The sequence below is a fragment of the Primulina tabacum genome, chromosome 6 (genome assembly GCF_025594145.1).
Source record: "Primulina tabacum isolate GXHZ01 chromosome 6, ASM2559414v2, whole genome shotgun sequence".
NCBI classification, from domain to species: domain Eukaryota; kingdom Viridiplantae; phylum Streptophyta; class Magnoliopsida; order Lamiales; family Gesneriaceae; genus Primulina; species Primulina tabacum.
In genome coordinates this window covers 3416633-3431567 of record NC_134555.1, presented here as the reverse complement: position 1 = coordinate 3431567, position 14935 = coordinate 3416633, and the positions used below count along the sequence as shown (strand labels likewise).

Below are 14935 nucleotides of genomic sequence, written 5' to 3'. Positions count from 1 at the left end.
TTTAAAATTTACTAAGCTAGTTCTGATTATTCCTTGTGAACAAAAAAAATCATTCAGATTGGTTTAAACGCATCTTTCATTCAAAGAGAATTCTCCTAAAAGAAACCAACACTTTTCCATGTACTCTCTGCCCTTTTTCCCACTCAAATAAATGAGTTAACCAACAAAGCCACCAATGTTTTTAAACTTACATATATGTGTTATTTAAAATGTTTCGTTCGAGAAACAACCAAAAGCTATCCTCGTTCTACTATCACTATTTGACATCTTTGTGGATACAAAGATGTCTCCTTCCCCTCCTTTATCAGATCTCTGCATTCAATAATATCACTCAATTCTTTACCTTTACCTCGCTTTCCAGGTAATTTGTGAGCACCCTTCTTGCTCCTAATCCACGGAGTGGGGATGGTTTTTTGCCACTGCCACCAAGATGTGGACTCCTCTCGCCTCTCGCAGGGCTATTAGCAAGTCGAGCAGGTGAAAAGTTTGGCGTGGTGAATGCTGTGCGGTATGGAGAGCTCGAAATGGTCACTGAATATGGGACTGAAACCTTTCTGTGGCCAATCATGATGGTTTTATTAGAATGTTTGCTTATGTCATCTACGTAGAGTAGATCATCGATACGTGCCACGATGTTGAATGCCAAACTTTCTAAAACCCTTGAGTAGCTCTCTAAGATGGACTTCCCCACATCCTTAGGAGTTTCAAAAAAAAAAAGGAAAAACAAATCAATATATAGATTGGCTAAAAGATGAGGCTTTCAAGAAGAATGAGATTAGCTGGTAGTTAGTATAAACCTTGTTGCACTGTATTTTGCTGACATCTAAGTCAGTTTGTGCAAGACATGGGAACCGTTGTCTCAAACATAGAAGAAGGCTTTTAGCTCTTTCAGCAAGCAGATTCCTCTTGTCTCCGTCTGTCACTAGCTCTTTAACAATCTCCCAAGAGGATTTAGCTGTGGAACGGTTTGTGGCCCGTTTTTTCCATAAGTCGATTGCTGCCTCCACTCGATTTGCTATGTCTAAAGCTGAATATTCAGTAGACAGATCGAGGCAATCAAGCAAGTATTCCGAGGAGAAATGTTCAGAAGTGATGCAACGATATATGACATCCCCCAGACAGGCTCTCCCATTCTAGCATTTTGAAGTAATTAACATCAGAATGTCAATTTGGTTTAGTCGTATGATATGCAGGGGGACTAGAAGTACCGTAAACTATATCATTCGAGAGAGAGAAAGCATTTTAACTTCAAGAAATCCATAGTTGCTCATAAATAGAATCTATAAATCATCAGCATTTGCTAAAATATTTTCAGGTAGAAAAACTATCTGATCTTCTATAATCTTGCTTTGCTAGTGTGCATTTAAACGGATAAATGCAAGAATTTCGGACCTTTGGAAGAGTTTCTGAGTATGATTCTGGAACTTCCATCTCAGCTAAGGCAATGCTGTTAATAGCCATTGCAGCTTTATGGATCTGACTTGCACATTCACGCCTGTGGTTTAATTGCTTTCTCGTGTCTTCAGGGAGACCGCCAGGGGGGACACGTGGCACAGGTAGCCACCATTTATCCTCCTGTCGTTGAATGGCTTTCTGAAATGAAACTGCACCATTGGCCTCCGGTGCTATTGTACCTTTATCAACATACCAAAATTCTGTATTGGTGAATCCGTCTAGTATTTCCTGAAACCAAAGCAATGTGAAATCTACGCGAAATAAAATAAACAGGGATAAAAACAAGAAACACATTCAGATCTTACTAGTAGCATGTTGTCAAGTTTTCGAAGAGCTGGGAGATTAAGAAAAAGATCTGATCTTGGGTGACAAGTCATAACCTGAAGCAGTCAAAGGTGACCATCATTGAAATATCTTACAAAATACAAACTCGTAACTCCATATCAGTTACTAAAATGGCATAGGTTCCGTCAAAGTAAAGATAACTGTGCTATTGGAATAGTCAATCATTCAACGCAATGAGTGAAAAGTAGAAGCATCAGCTGAAAAATGAGCAAGATTTTCAAACCATTTTCATTTTAGTACTTTTCTGAACAAGATCTTCTCTCTGAATAATGCTGAACAAATCATAAATGCAAGTTTCTCGAGAAGCGAACGAGTATTACCTCAACCTTAGTTCCATCAGGAAATGTTTGGCAAGATGGTGTCAGTTCTACTATATGACCACCCACACAAACAAGACATTCAATCTCTCTTTCCCACATTGCTTTCTTCTCAGATTGAAGGGGTTCCAATCTCGACAGTTGCCCAAATACAGTAGCTAGACATATAAGAAATAAGAATTATGACGTTAACTTTAGAATATGTAAAATGGAAAGGAAACAACTAAGCCTATACCGCAAAGATTGGTGATGGCATTCGAAATAGCCAGGGCAGGGGAAACCCCTTTGCCACTTCCAGACATGTCTTCACCAAGTAAAAGTTTTGCAAACCTCTCTTTCATCATCTCCAATTCTATTCATTTGAATCAATATCATTAGCCAGAAATTAAAATTTTAAGCATAAAATGATCCCCAAAATGTCATTTTATCCCTATTTCTATGTTAGTTTTTGCGCCACGCTAAATATGAATATGAACCCCCATGACTCAAATCTTGACAAACCCAGTGTTCCATTACTAAGCTAACCACACCCCTTATCATGTCATGAGTACAACTTCGCAATAGGTCTTAGAAACAACCACACAAAACATAAACTCCATCAAATTTCAATTCCTCGTGAAGAATCAGCAACAACAAAAAATATGTAACTTGCTTGATAAGTTAGACACAAAACAACAAACAATACCGATCTTTGTATTCAGCAAAACAGAAATCACGTTCCCGAAAAAATGGAAATTTAAACTTCATATTTGACCTGAAAGTTTTGATCTTTGATTATTTAACTTGCAATAACCAGCAACGCCATTAACATTAACATTAAGCTTGCGTTTTCCTTCAAATGCATCGTTATTCACGCAATCTCCTGCTCTTCTTATAGGCCAACCCAGAGGATCCAACAAAGAGTTATCGGATCCTTCGTTCTGCTTGATATTCTCCGTTACACCTTCCATTAAAACTTCAACTTCCAAAATTAAAAACACCAAAAATAGCTGGGAAAAAAGCTATTCCAGATGAAGAAATGACTGGCGTAGCTTGATTCTCCCAGTTCAAAAAATGGGCTTATCCAGTGCCATTAAATCGCACTCCAAGGTCTCGATCTTTACTCAGTTTAAAGAGCTCAAAAGGTGAAAAAAAAACAAGTTAAAAGCTAGAATCTTTAAAAGGGATTGAATTTCATTTAACTCGAAAGATTTTACCGGGAACGGTGGATTTGATTTTCAAAATTCTACAAGGTGTAGAACTGGTAAAGTGAGGACATCCACGTCAAGTTTTAATCTGCGTGTTCCGTTCAAAATGAAAGTCATACAAGGCTCCATGTTTTGCCCTTTTAAATTCATACTGAATTCTATCCGGATTTTCTTTTCTCCAAAATTATACAGGAGATCATTTTCTAACACTCTTTTAGATTTTAATGTAAATAATAGTTGGAGCCTGACCGACAACTAGGGGTGTTCAATCAGGTTTGATTTCTTTTTGGGCAAGATTAGGTCGTTCTTGCGAATTTTTATCCGTGAGACGGGTCAATCATACCGATATTCACAATAAAAAATAATACTCCTAGCATAAAAAATAATATTTTTTCATGTATGACTCAAATAAGATATATGTCTCACAAAATAAGACCGTCTCACACCAATTTTTGTACAAAATTTCAAACCAATAGACCTCTGTAACCAACCAGACCTTTGAAATTTCGGTTTGGTATATTTGGTCTGGTCATGATGGTTAAATTTATGTTGCTTTTTATGGTGACTTAGTGTTATACACGATATTATAATTTGTAAAAAGTAGCTCTTGGTATTTAATAGAAATTGAGTGAATATTTTATTTGATCGTTAAATAAAATGATTGTAAGTTAAAAAAATGCATATATTAAAATATTTATTGCATGCTACATTATTTTCAACTTACAAAAAACCTAAACTTTTTGAGTTGTAATTATGTTTATTTAGGTTATAATAATATGATACAAACTAAAAATCAAATAAAATATTTGTATATAAAAATATCATATTAAATTAACAAAATTTATTACATGCTTTTCTGTATTGATGTAATTAGTTCGAATCAGTTTCATTTGGTTTAATTTCATCCAAAACTTGAATCAAATCAAATTTCTGTTTGATTTTAAATCAATCCAAATTTTAAGTGCCTAAAACACAATTCAAATCACGCAGTTTGATTTGATTTTATAATTTGGTTCGATTTGGTCCAGTATTTGGATGCATATACAAACAATTAAAAGTTACAACAAACATCTACAATAAGTTTTATAAGACGTCACAAAAGAAAGAAGGTCTACGTCTTATCCCATTTTTCGTATGATTTTATCGTTTTTGTATAATAGCAAATGTATCGACGAATAAAAGTTAGGAGAAGCGTCTCCAAGAAGTGTGAGGCATCCAAAACAAATTGATACTCACTGAAAGTTTAAGGTCTGATTCCAGCAAACTTTTAATTACAGCTTTGATATCTTGTAATTTTCATTTTCAGTTTAGTATTTTGATATTGTTAAACTCTTGTCCATTTTATCATGTGGACAAACCGGGCATATCATTGTTGTGCTAGAAATCAAATTAATTACGTTTTGTTACACAAATTGGTACACTTGTACCTTATATGTAGTCTTCAATTATGAAATTAATTTTGTGCAACCACGGGGAAAATATATATTTTATAAATAAATAAATATACTTTTTTCGTTAGAATAATTAAATATTAAAAAATCACGAAGTTGGGATATGTTTGGTGGATCCCGGTGAAAATATTTTTTTGCTGCCCCCGAAATTTAAAACAAAAAGGAGAAAAAAAGGGGAGAGAAATAAGAATCAAACGCCTCCCCTGATAGGCCTTTTCTTCCACATCTCGGAATCCGAATCGTTGTAAACAGAATTAACCGAAAAGGTACCTTTTTTTCCCTCGCAAAATTGCTGCCTTTTAGTTTAATGTATGCTATTGTTTTTTGTGATAATGCTTAGATAGTTTTATTATTATGACGTTATTGAGATTTTTGGATATTTTTACCAATTTTTTAATATAATATAGATTTTCTTTTTGATTATTCTGGACTGGTAGTATTGTTTCTGTATTAAATAAGATGATTTTTTTTCCAGCGGTTTGATTTCCTGTAATCGTTTCTTGGATGGTTTAGTCTGGTTGACCGGTTGTAATTGAAATCTTGAACGTCTGTATAAGTGTAACATCGAATTTGCTATACAAAGAGGGTCTTCGATGTTGAGCTATAATTTTGAATGTTTTTAAGTTCTTTACGATCGATTTGTTCATATTACTTTCAATAGAGGTGTATCGGCTTTGATTAGCTCGATGGGTAGAGAAGGAAAAAAAGGTTGTTAATAAATATCCTTTTCACGCGTATAAATGTAGTAAGGTTGGTTTGTATGTAAGCTGCGGGTATAAATTTCTGATTCTTTTTCATTTTTCTTTCTACGTTGAGCCTGGTCCAACAGTCATCATGCCTTATTGGAGAGACTCGGAGGGATCACATGTTTCAAGTATTTTTATCAGCTGGTTTAGGATTTCCCATGGCATTTTTATGGGGATTTGGGTTTAAGAGTTTTGTTTTATGTTAAAATGACCTTTTCAAATAAATTAACAACTTAATGTCTTTTTTCCACCTCTTGAGACAGCAAGATTGGCTTATGATATATCTGTGGTTCTGGCATAACGACACCTTAATTTTTCGTGAATGCATTTGAAAATTAGCTGATTTTTACAAATGGAACTTGACGAGAAGAATATGGATCTTTGTGAATTACAAAATAATAAGGTGATCTTTGAATGGTTTGCAGGGTATTTTGTTCGAAGACTGAAGTAGTGTTGATTCATCAGCTGTCACTGCTAGACAATTTGGAATTCAGTTATAGAAGCAGCTGGATCCTTTTTCTGGACCAAAATATACAATTTAAGCCATTTTTTCTTTAACTATAGTAGTGTATATACTGAATGATGTGGCCTATACATCTTGTTCTCAACAAACTATTAAAGCAAAACGAAGAAGATTTTGAAGGATCAGCTGGAAATCACTTGAATTTTCTAGAACCCTACCACTTAAAACAGTCATCGAAACTCGATCAGTGCAAAACTTCCGTCTTGTCCCACTTCATTGACGTAAGTCTCATTTCTTCAGTGGCCTTGTTATTTGATGTGATTTTCCTCAGCTATTCCTGAGCTCAATTGCAGTTATGTAGTGGTCCTAGGTGCTAGAAGATAATCTAGAATTCAGTTGCATGCAGCTTTTTTCATTTCAAATAAACTGGATTATGTCAATTATTCTAGGTCCCGCATATAAATCAACAATACACGTGGGATTGTGGTCTTGCTTGTGTTTTGATGGTTTTGAGAACTCTTGGGGTCTATGACTGTGATATTCAAGACCTGGAAGATCTATGTTGCACTACAAGGTACCTTGTTTTTGAGAAGATCTACAACTCTAACTCATGCTTAGTCAGATTTTCCCTGGCTTTTTTCTTAATGTAATAGAATGAAGAAATTTAGTGCTTCTGGATCTCCACCGAGTTTTCTCACGGTCTCCATTTTTTAAAATCAATTTTGTTACCCCTTTTAATTTTCCTTCATACTAATTCTTAAATCAGGATAGTTACTTGCCAGCTCGTGCCTTATGTTGTATTGTCCTCGTAGAGTACCGATAAGCTGTATTCTTGTTTTTCTATCAGTCGATTATTAATGGTAGTGATAATTATGGTCTCAAAGTGTGTGTATATCTGGAATATTATTCTGACAGTCTATCCTTTTGTCTTGTTTCCATTTCAGTATTTGGACTGTTGATTTAGCATATTTGCTGCAAAAATTTTCTGTGATCTTTACCTACTGTACAGTCACACTGGGAGCCAACCCAGACTTCTCGGTTGAGACCTTTTACAAGGTAACATTCTCGGTGGACTTGAGTAAGTAAGTATATTGCTTGCATTAAGTGGTAAATGTTTATAACGAGTATTTTATCTAATAATCAATAACCTCATTGATTCCTTAAATGTCATATAAACCGTGAAGATTAACTTCACAACAATTTCATGCACATATATCTTCATGGTACACTTGGTTTGTCTGATGTTGCTTCTTGTAAAAGTGGTTAATCGGAATTCTGAAGGATGAAGAATGTCGTTTGGTTCCTTTAAATTTCTTTTTATTACGATGGGTTTATAGAGTTGATGCCACTTGGGAAAATGAATGTGTGGTAACGACACAATCACAGAGGAGTTGGACAGTTGGGGGTTTTGCTGATATGTTACTGCTTCTTGTCCCATTGCATGCCTACTTTCAGTTCGCCATCACACTTTTCGGTCCCCTTTCCATTAATATTCATCATGCATGAACTTTTTGCTGGGCTAAGTCCACTATTTTCAATTATTATTGCTGAAACTTGCCCTTCATCTCTATATCATTTGCATGTCAAATTATATAGTCATTACCTCTCCCATAATTTGTAGTATTATCTTATGCAGGAGCAACTACCTAATGATTTAGTTCGAGTAGATATGCTGTTCCAGGAAGCTCGTGAAGCTGGAATCTTTGTAGAGGTACAATCTACTATCTATGTTCATAATACGTTCCCCGTATTTATGTGCCTCCCAAAGGACTTGTCTATGGATACTTTTTTGAAAATCTTGATGTACCATACACGAATTAGTTCCTTGACGTGCTAGCTATAGGTTGAACACCTGCATCTACCCGACCTATTATAGATTGAAAATGATATGCTACCCAATGATTTCATTGTAAATTTCTTCTATGGATTCTAAGATACAAAACAAGCTTATAGCTCAATGATATGTTTTCATAATTTCTCTTCATGATTAGCTTTTTCTTGTTTTTGGTCTCTATGGCCAACTTTTCCTATTACAAAGCCACTATCTCTTGATTTTATGTGCATTATTAATTACTTCTACTTTTTGCCATCAATTTTAATTTCATTTTTATTGTCTGCAGTGCAGATCTGTTAGCACCAGTGAGATTTCTGAGCATATCTCATCTGGAAAGTATGTTGCTATTGCTTTGGTTGACCAATACAAACTAAGGTATACCGTGCATTTATCTCTTTTACTGCTTGATTGAGGAAGTCTTTTTTTCTTTTCAATTTCCAATTTTTGGTCACGTATGGCAGAGCCGTGCAAAATACCAAATTATAAAATTTCAGTGAACTTTTCAAGCTATTAATGTGATAGATCAGACAAGTACCATGGGCTTTCGGTAGACTTGTTTCATCTCCAAATTTGCTTGTGACAATCTTTAGCTTGTTGTATGTGGTGTGTTCCTTATCTACAAGGTTTACCATAGATTTATTTACCATAGCTCAAGCCTTTGTTTTTGTTTCTAGAAAACCGTTTTCCATCCCTGAAAAAAAAAAACAAAAGCCATTATTAAATAAAAATAAAAACTATCATCTATATGCATTCTCTTTTGACAAATTATATTTGCTTTTCTCTCAATATAATTATTACCCTTAAGTGAGCTTCTATTATTATATTATTTGAACACTCAGAATATAATATTTAAAATTTGAAATGTTTTGTAATATACTTCTTGACATACTTTGACATCTACAGAAACAACTGTATTTCTTGAAAACAAAGACAAAAAGATGTTTTATTTTTCATAATATTCCCTGGACGTATTAATCAAGTAGTGGTCTTTTGCAGAATCAACAAAAATAGAAAGATGTTATATTTATCATAATTTTCACAATTTTCCTGGAAATATTTCACCATTCGAACTTCTAAAAAAATATGAATTTGTTTGTTTCATTCTTTGAAGAATAAATTCGAACCCCCCCTTGTTTTCTGGATGCAGTTATTCCCGGCCTGATGGTGTTTGTGTCTCCGATATCTGTAGTGGAAGCGCAGGCTACACCGGTAAGAACTAATCAAGTTTTGATTTAACTGGCAATCTTCATTACATGTCTTGCAAAACATTACTTTCATGCGTAGAATTGTACTGGAGTAATACCATTTAAAATTGTAATCATGTACTTTCCCATGGAGCTGTTATCTCAGCGATAGCAAATCAATGTTCTCGATTTTGCCCTCATGGTCTAGTTCATTGCACACACAAGTCAGACTGATTTCTACTACTGGCCCTGCAGGACATTACATTGTTATATGTGGCTATGATGCTGTTACAGATGAGTTTGAGATTCGGGACCCTGCCAGCACAAGGTTTTCAGTTTCCTGTCTTTGTATGATGTTGTGTATTGGTTTACATTAAAAATCTTGAGAATCACGTTGAACTTCAATGAAGCAGTCCTAGTTTTACTGATGTTTTCTCCCCAGATGGATTTTTGAATATTTAATCTAATATTTGTGGAGTTTGTTCAAACGCGGTGATTTAGTTAGTTTCACTCTAGCGTTATTGTATTTTCATTGCAGAAAACATGAGAAGATTGCTTCGTGGTGTTTAGGACACGCACATAAATCCTTTGGAACTGATGAAGATCTTCTCCTGGTAAAGCTACCAACTCTACATTTCTTCACTGTGTATATTGACATTCGGCAGCAGTAAAATTGTCAAAAATGATGATCATGCTTAAATATGTTACCTCATCTCTGTTTATGCTCGGGGCTGGCTATTTTATTTTTCAAATTTTTAGTTGCTTGTCAACAATATCTGTGGGTGTAGTGTTTGACCGTCACTTGTGCTAGTTTTGATATTTTCCTCTTGTTGAGAGGTGGAAACACTCGGCCGTACTAACTTCTTGATCGTTGTGTTTTGATTGTTTTTATTAACTTGAGAATGGTGGTACGCGGCAAATTTTACTGACATATTTATCGTTGTGTCTCGATTGTTTTTATTAACTTGAGAAGGGAGGTGTTCATCAAATATTATTGCAGATTTCTCTCGAAAGATCAGAAAGGATCAGTGGGACTCGTTAGGGATGATTTCCTTGTATCGTTGATTCTCCGGCAATTATTGGATGAAAGAAATGCCATTCATTTGGTTTACTGCGCACATTTTGGTCGCTTTCGTTCTTTTTATACATCACAGTGTCAGTGAGTGTATACAGTTTGAGTTCATGTGTACATAATTACAGGAGAAGCATATATATGATTATTTATATCATTCAGCAGTTTTGGATGTCAAATTTTTATTACTGCCCCATTTTTATGTCAATGGATACTACATCTATTTTTAATTTAGGATTTACATTTTATTGATTATATTGGATCAGATGTATTTCAGACAATTTTTTCCCAATTTTCAATTTTTTTTTATTCGAGTACATAACTTGAGTTATACAGTAATAATAATAATAATAATAATAATAATAATAATAATAATAATAATAATATTGTCTTTTGAGGTATGAACTGAAATTAAATTTGTTTTATATGATCAAGACAAGGGAAGATGCATTTATTAAAGGCAAAAACTTGTGTGAAACGGTTTCACGGGTCGTATTTTGTGAGACGGATCTTTTATTTGGGTCATCCATGAAAAAGTATTACTTTTTATGCTAATATTATTAATTTTTATTGTGAATATTGGTAGGGTTAAGTCGTCTCACAAATAAAGATTTGTGATAGCGTCTCACAAGAGACCTATTCTTTATTTAAATAGAGATGTTGCACTTGGTATGGAGAGTTTGCCGTTGGGCGATCTTGCCGTCAAATGAGACGTAGGTTTGAGATGGAAATATAAAAATCCAACTATTTGAAATTTATTTTGTAGTTAGACATTTGTTCAAAATATAAAATTCTAATAGAAACTACAATTAAATTACTTATTAAAGTCGAAAATAAAATAATAGTCTCAATAGTTTATAGTTAATCTATTACTTACAAACTCAAATTTGAAACGAATTTCAATTATAATATACATTGACTTTCTCGACTCAAATATAATAAAATAATAGATCTTTTATGAGATGTTCTCACATATCTTTATTCGTGAGACGGATCAACCCTACTCATATATACAATAATAAATAATAATTTTGACATTCAAATCATTATTTTTTCAAGATTCGTAACTTCAAATGCTCTCATATCAATTTAAAAGAGTGAAGCGCGATGTCTAGGCCGTGGTATAGGTTCACAGCGCTGTTGAGCAACAGAACATTTTTCTGGAATGGATAAATCAGGGAACAGGTATTACGCTAGAAATGAAGAAATCGATGGTGTTAGTAAGTGCCGCCTCTCGCATGCTCCTCATTTGCCTTGTTCGGTTTTTATGTTTCTAATGATGATATTCAAATCACCAGTTACAGAATACATTTTGCCAAATAATTAACACATTATTGAGTTAATAAAAAAATAACTGATTTGATTATGTAAGGACATCTATTCTTTATTTCAAAATAAAATCAAAACACAAAATCATCTTATCTACAATCACGAGTATAGAAGTGAAATAGATGATTTAATGTGAGACTTCATAATAAGTGTTTATCCTTGGAAGGAATACGATTAGCGGAGAGAAAATGAGTATTAAAATCAGAGTATTTTAAGTGAAATATTTTGTATTCTCAAATTTTTTCTCTTCTTTATTATTAATAAATAATTAATATTCTTGAAAGATTTAGAGTGGACGTAGTTCAATTTTGGGGTAGACCACTATAAATATTGATGTTCATCTTATTCAATTATTGATATTATAGATGTTATCTAAGCGACGTTCTCAAATACTATAGAAAGTCTTTGTATGCTCTGTGATTGCAGCTTAGTCTGAACTTCCACGTTAGAAAAAGCTTTCTAGATAGTATTAGGGAAGTGATTCTTTCGTGTTAATATTTTCACAATTAATTCGTTGGTAGCAGTCACAGAAGATGGAGTAATGCACAAGAAAGATGATTAGCTTTAATAGCTCTAATTATCAACTTTAGAAAAGTAAGATGAAAGATCTTCTATTTGTCACCAAGATACACATATCAGTGTTCAACGAGTCTAAACCTAATGATAAATCAGATGCGGAATGGAACTTTGAGTATGTGCAAGTCTGAGGGTACATCCGATAATTTGTCAATGACAACGTGTATAATCACATTTGTAACGAAACACATGCTTGTATGCCTTGTACGAAGTTGGAGACACTGTATACTTTCAAAAGTGGCAACAACAAATTGTTCTATTTGAGCAAGCTTGTCAAGGTTCGATACAAAGAAGGAACTCTGGTCGCATATCATCTGTACGAGATTCAAGGGTTTGTGGATCATTTATAAAGTATGTGCATAAAACTTGATAACGAGATGATAGATCTGATTGTGCTAGCTCCATTACAAGTCTTGGAGACTCTGAAAGTATCACTTACAAACACAACACCAGGAGAAATCATGAGTATAGACTTCATCAAGAGTTTCATCTTGAATGAAGAGATGGGGCGGAGATTTCAATGTGCCTCTACCTCACGGTCAGATGTTTTGGCTGTTGAGCGAATAGAGAGAAGCAAGATCAAGGAAAACACAAATCAGAAGCCAAGGAGAACTAAATCTTCGGAGAGACATGCCAACAAAATGTGTTGTCGCTGTGGAGAAAACAGACATATTAAAAATATTGCAAGGCAACCGAAAGACAAACATGAAACTGATGATGAGCAAACAAACGTCGTGGACGAATTCAATGTTGTTCATGAGCTAGAACAGGAGTCCGTAAATTTGGCGACTCAAGTAACTAGTTGGGTGACTGATAGTGAAGCAACAATCAACGTCACGTCTCGAAGAGAATGCTTTACATACTGCACACAAAGGAACTTTAGTCTGGTCAGGTTTTGGAATAACGACTTATCCAGAGTTGTGGGAAATGTGGATGTGAACTTGACTATCGTGGATGACTTACATTGATCTTGAAAAAGTCATACATATAGCATTACTCAAATAAAATCTATGTTTAAGTAGATTAATACGATATTGTCAAAATTAGTGATGGTAAAAGTTAGTGTGATTAAAATTAACAATATTCACCCGAGGTCCATCAAAAGACCACATGAGCATAAAAGAAATAATTATGATAATGCTTAGATAGATTGATTTCAAACTCTTTGCTTGTTTGAATGTACAAAATTCAAATAAATCTTAAATTCATTATATATATTAAATTAAACAATATCAATAATATTTGCCGTATGCATTTTCCGGTTGGTTATATTATCTATTACTCTATTACTATTATAAATATATGACTTTCATTTGTGAATTTACTATTTTATCTTTTTATTTGTTTTATAATTTGTAATGTTCATGAGGTTATTTAGGTCATTTTCTATGTTGGTTTAACATAGTCATTAATAGTGTACTTAACTCAAATAAGATAGTTATTATTTTGATTTTACTTTCTTAAATTTAATTACTTAATTTTATACTTTTCAAATTCATGGAAAATCCTTATCATAATGTTATACATTTAAAAAAATTTCTAATATTACTAACATATATTGCTATTATAAATAAATATAGTTATTATTTTGATTTTACTTTCAAATTTAATTTAATTACTTAATTTTATACATTTCAAATTCATAGAAAATCATTATCATAATGTAGTACATTTAAAAAAATTACTAATATTACTAACATATATTACTATTATAAATAAATATTATAAGATGATTTCAAACATTGTTTTCAGCTATTTGGTCAATTTTTCCTTTTATAAATTATGCTAAATAAATATTACTAAATAACATGATCCATTTGATCATTTTGTGTTCTTGCAATGAGATGAGTTTTTTTACCTAGCGTTAACATGTTTTATTGTTATATGTCATTCGTATTGATCATGTTATGTTTGGATTGCTTATGTGATTTGTTTGTTTGGCGAAAGAAAATACAAAACAAAACTACATATCCCACAAAAGTGATTGTTTTCAGCTATTTGGTCAGTTTTTTCTTTTATAAATGATGCTAAATAAATATTACTAAATAACATGATCCATGTGATCATTTTGTGTTCTTGCAATGAGATGAGTTTTTTACCCTAGCGTTGACATGTTTTATTGTTATATGTCATTCGTATTGATCATGTTATGTTTGGATTGCTTATCTGATTTGTTTGTTTGTCGAAAGAAAATATACAAAACAAAACCACATATCCCACAAAAATGATTGTTTTTCAATTTTTTATTGTTGAGATATTTTATTAATTTTTAAACACATAATGCATCTTTTTTGTTTGCTTAGATTACTTAGTTTGAAGCGACTTAGAAAATATTAAAAATGTCAAAATATTTTTTTTCATTTTTACCTTGTGTCTCAGAATATCAAGAGATGATATTTTTTATTTATTGGTGCAAATATATTTTAAGACTTCTGTCTATAAATCAATATTTAAAATTTTTACGAAAATTATTGTATTCTCTATTCAAAATTTTTGTATTTAGCTTGATAGAAGGTATTTGAATTTGAGTTTTTATATACTTGATTATATTATTTTTGTAGTATTATTTATTTTGAAAATAATAGGTGGACTAAAAAAATTTGGTAGGTTTAGGAGTCCTTTTGTGGACGACAAACATGGATAAATTATTAAATAATATAATATCCAGTAGATTTTTGGCATGCGATACGATTTTATTATAATTCAATGATTATGCATTATTCTAAATTTTAATTATATCACCAGTTAACGCATGCTTTGTTGTTGCTAGATATATTTTGTCAATTATCTAATATATTTTTTTGGTTTAAGAAAAATTGTGTGACTTTATATTATATTTTTACGACTATTTATCTTAATGGTTTTATTAAAAGATTTTTTCATGATGATTTCGAGGCACCATTTTTTGCTTTGTGTGTTTTTTTCAAAAAAAAATGTGAAATATCTATGAAATAATGACGTTAATAAAGCATCTAC

General features: G+C 32.7%; 1 protein-coding gene and 1 pseudogene across 3 annotated transcripts; one reads left to right on the top strand and one right to left on the bottom strand.

The window, feature by feature from the left end:
- Positions 1-75: 75 nt before the first annotated feature.
- LOC142548775 (rop guanine nucleotide exchange factor 5-like) lies at positions 76-3425 on the bottom strand (annotated as a pseudogene).
- Positions 3426-4884: 1459 nt separating this feature from the next.
- Positions 4885-10335, top strand: LOC142548777 (guanylyl cyclase 1). Of its 3 annotated transcripts, XM_075657294.1 has the most exons (10): positions 4885-5021; positions 5927-6245; positions 6414-6538; positions 6909-7020; positions 7601-7675; positions 8085-8173; positions 8946-9007; positions 9238-9310; positions 9521-9596; positions 9983-10321. In XM_075657294.1, the coding sequence occupies exons 2-10, from the start codon at positions 6081-6083 to the stop codon at positions 10022-10024; spliced, it is 819 nt and encodes a 272-aa protein (XP_075513409.1). In that variant the 5' UTR covers positions 4885-5021; positions 5927-6080; the 3' UTR covers positions 10025-10321. The 3 variants fall into 3 exon arrangements, with proteins under 3 accessions (XP_075513409.1, XP_075513408.1, XP_075513410.1); XM_075657293.1 differs by having other exon boundaries at positions 9521-10330; XM_075657295.1 differs by lacking the exon at positions 4885-5021 and having other exon boundaries at positions 6118-6245; positions 6335-6538; positions 9521-10335.
- The last annotated feature ends 4600 nt before the right edge of the window (positions 10336-14935 follow it).